The sequence below is a fragment of the Helobdella robusta genome (genome assembly GCF_000326865.2).
Source record: "Helobdella robusta unplaced genomic scaffold HELROscaffold_747, whole genome shotgun sequence".
NCBI lineage: Eukaryota > Metazoa > Annelida > Clitellata > Rhynchobdellida > Glossiphoniidae > Helobdella > Helobdella robusta.
In genome coordinates this window covers 1-3765 of record NW_008705423.1, presented here as the reverse complement: position 1 = coordinate 3765, position 3765 = coordinate 1, and the positions used below count along the sequence as shown (strand labels likewise).

Sequence of the window (3765 nt, the reverse complement as noted above, 5' to 3'; positions counted from 1 at the left end):
TGATGATGGTAATGTGAAGAAGATTATGATTTCATGATAAATAGATGTTGATGCTGATATTAGTGGGTCAAAAAATGAAAATTTCTTGATTGAACGATAGATTGATTGATTGATTGATTGATTGATTGATTGATTGATTGATTGATTGATTGATTGATTGATTGATTGATTGATTGATTGATTGATTGATCGATCGATCGATCGATCGATCGATCATTATCTGCATAGCATCGGTGTAACCTCATTCAACATCCATCCACCCCGCCACTCAGTAAGTTCATCCAAGACAAATATGGGTACAACCAGAAAGATGCATCATACGTGTCAGGGGCGGTCTACTACCTTTCCATGGTCCTATCACCCTTCCTTGGATATGTTGTTGTCAGTTTTTGGCCGTTTGTTAATATTTTTTTGCTTCGATTGTGTGATAATGTGAATCAAATTGTCTATTCGATGGTAATGGCCGTCTCTAATGTTAAGTTTGAGAAACTAAATGAGAAAAAAAAACTTCGAGATTTTATTTAATTTGAATTGAAAATTTCATTCAAAAATAAGATGGTGCTATATTTGCTTGCACTGCACGCCGGCAAGTGCGTAGCCTTCCATATTTTTTTGTTCTTGTCCGTAATTTCGAAATGGATTAGTGGAAATTTGATCTCTAGGACATCATAGGGAAGAGAGAGGCTTTAACTTTTGCCTGCGCCATCCTCACCACCCCCGTCTTCATCCTCCCGGCAGTCACTGATCTCTTCCCCATCATCCTCACTCTCTGGTTGGGTCTCACGTACTCCCTCGCTGCGGTTGGTTGGCTATTTTTTTAAAGCAGTTATGTGATTGGTCGTTTATTTGGATGGTGTAATATGATTGGCTGTTGTGTTGTTATCTTACAGATGTAGGTTTTTGTTCTTCGGCTGTATTATTTCAGTACATATAGTTAATTCTAAAACATTGCAAAGTATTTATAATAAATGATTTTTTATATAAACTTTAATGACTTGCATGATTTTTACAGCCAATTTTTAATAAGCTAATTTGTCTTAATTAATTATCGAAAAATTGTTCCATTGAATATTTTCAGTCACAATATTATTACGCCAAAATAAATTTGTTCACAAGTTTAAACAATGAAACGAGAAAAGAAAATGTTTAAGATCTTATTCAAATTGAATTAAATTCATTTGTTGGCGGTTTAATTATTTGCCGCCTGCACTTACACGCAGGCGAGTATGTGGCCCTCTATTCCATTGGTTGTCATGCAGTCAGCCGTAGGCACAGCTATGGGACTTGTTACTTCAATTCAGATGATTGGTTCGTCTCATTTAACGAGAATGGCGATTGGTCACATTTTATAATTCCTATTATAATTCCCGGCGTTAGATAGTAAATAATAAGTGATATTTTTAAATTTAAATACGCATTTGTTGAGTATTTTCCAGATAATTTATTACATTGAAATATTTCCATTTGGACATTTCTTTCTCTTTGTCATTGCTTGTAGCGATTCATCTAACCTTTTCATTATCATGCATTTCTAATCATTTCATTAACAAAGGCATTGGACTGTCAAACATCATTGTGGGGGCCATCCTAGAAACAAAAGATCAAAACAAGTGATCGATTTTTTACATATTCCTTTTGCTAGTTTATTCAAATTGCTGATATCGATGCTCTTTTGGTATATTTAATTTATTCAATAAAATACTTTACTACGAGTTAATTAATAATAATAAATCATTTATATCTTAAATCTTTCATATGTTGATACATTTTCGGTAAATTTTTTCTAAAACCACTGCAATTTAACATACATAGGGATTGAACTTTTCCACTATTTCTATGTTTTTTTAAATAAAATTTGCTTAGACCTATCAGCTTCCACCGTTATATTCGTAAACTAATACAGACAGTTTGGTGTTAGGGATTGTTTTACTTAGAGATTTTACACCAACTTAGGCAATAAGTATGCAGTGTTGATTAATGGCTTGATGTTTTATTTTCCAACCAGGGAAGAGATCCTACTCAGATGGAAGTATGTCATGACCTTTCTTCTCGCCAACAACGTTCTCTGCATTCTTGTCTCTGTAGCCTTGAATTTCGTCGATAGAGCGAGAGTTAGTAAAGGTTTTAATATCTGTATTCGCTCGTTTCATTATGTTGTCAAACTATCATTCGGAATTCTCGCTTTTTATCTTCGCCAGGATAAAGTACTGAACTTTAGTCGATCTCAGAAGAGGTAGCTGATTGCCAGCAGCGATGATTCCTTTGATTCTCGAATTGGGAGATCACCATCGACTGATGACGACATCAGAGGAAATGACGTCATAATCGAAAATGGCGGTAGAAAGACCAAGGAGAACGATTCTCTTCTAGGATGAAACATCATTTGCTGACGTCATGTTTTCGTTCAGTTCTAACCGAAATGGCATTTATTCAGCTAGTAGTAATTTCATTAGTCGCTGCTTGTATTCATGAGATGAATTCTAATTCCATAACCTCGAACATCTAATTTTACTCTTTGCTTAGACAAACAAGTTGCATTTCTTTAATATGTTGATTCACTAAGATTTTAGACGTCTTAGTCAGAAACAAATTTATCATTGGATTTAATAATATTCACTATGCAATATTCTCGAGATTCACAATACATTCGGTCAGTGCATTTCTTATTTATTTTGATGTCGCAAATAATATAGACATTCGTTCAGGTAGGTATGTGAAGCTAATTTTTCACACACTATTTATGTTCTTGTGCTTTCTTATTCAAGTTTGTTAAATCCTCGTCTACTAGTTTAGTTCTCACCGTGTTCGTTATTTATCTTATTATTCCTATGTATGGTTATTTTAGTTTATAGCGAATCAACTGTTACAAAACGCTCTGTTACCTCAATGTTACTATTATTTATAACGGCAAGAACCCTTATCTTATGCGTTCATGTATTTACTCTTCAGTATTGTCATTCATCATGCTTTTTGTCACTATTGGCTTGTTTTATTTCATTTACAAACACCAAGACATTTGTATTGTTTGTAATTTGTATACATCCACTTACTGCGTCGTGAAAACAAAACTTCTTCATTTACACTGAGAAAATAAATCTTCTTTGAATAGTTCTTAATGAATTGGTTTTATTTACGTACATCAGTTAGAAAATATCGCGATGTGGGACTAACTTTATGATTTTTTTTTGAAGTATTGCCTCCCAGCTTTTAAATTTGAAAGATATTAAAGAATGGCGTGAATCAATACTCAGCCAAAGACCATTTCAACATTTGCAAAATCCATCGACTTACGAAGGAGAAAGGAGATTTTCCGTAACATTTTAATAAAATTATATCAAACTTATATATAATTTACTCGGACATCTTAACGTAAAAAGCGTAAATGCAGTAACTGGCTGAAAAAAGGAAAACCTGAATGAATTTGGTATGAGATTTCGTCGTATAAGTGGGTAAAAAACGCAAAAAATATGGAACGCTTCACGAATTTGCGTGTCATCCTTGCGCAGGGGCCATGCTAATCTTCTCTGTATCGTTCCAATTTTAGTATATGTACAGCCGAAGCATGTACACCACGTGTATGCAATCATTCCTTTATAAAGGCTATTAAGTTGCAGGATACAATTAAAGGTGTCGTTTAAACGTTTATATTTTTTATACAATTTTACAAAAATACAAATAAACGTTGTAATGTAATTTAATAATATTATTTATATTAACTAAGTAATTCTAGCCAAAATCTTAATGTTAACATTTAATTAAACAAAA

At 33.2% G+C, this 3765-nt stretch overlaps 1 protein-coding gene across 1 annotated transcript in view; it reads left to right on the top strand.

Moving 5' to 3' along the window:
- Positions 1-3316, top strand: part of HELRODRAFT_184517 (hypothetical protein) — a gene marked incomplete at both ends in the record, with an annotated part of 6049 nt that extends 2733 nt beyond the window's left edge. The window contains 6 exons of the mRNA XM_009031485.1: positions 273-381; positions 663-800; positions 1221-1308; positions 1553-1610; positions 2006-2111; positions 3221-3316. Of these exons, the coding sequence (XP_009029733.1) occupies positions 273-381; positions 663-800; positions 1221-1308; positions 1553-1610; positions 2006-2111; positions 3221-3316 (595 nt within the window). The remainder of the gene's footprint in view (positions 1-272; positions 382-662; positions 801-1220; positions 1309-1552; positions 1611-2005; positions 2112-3220) is intronic.
- Positions 3317-3765: the final 449 nt, after the last annotated feature.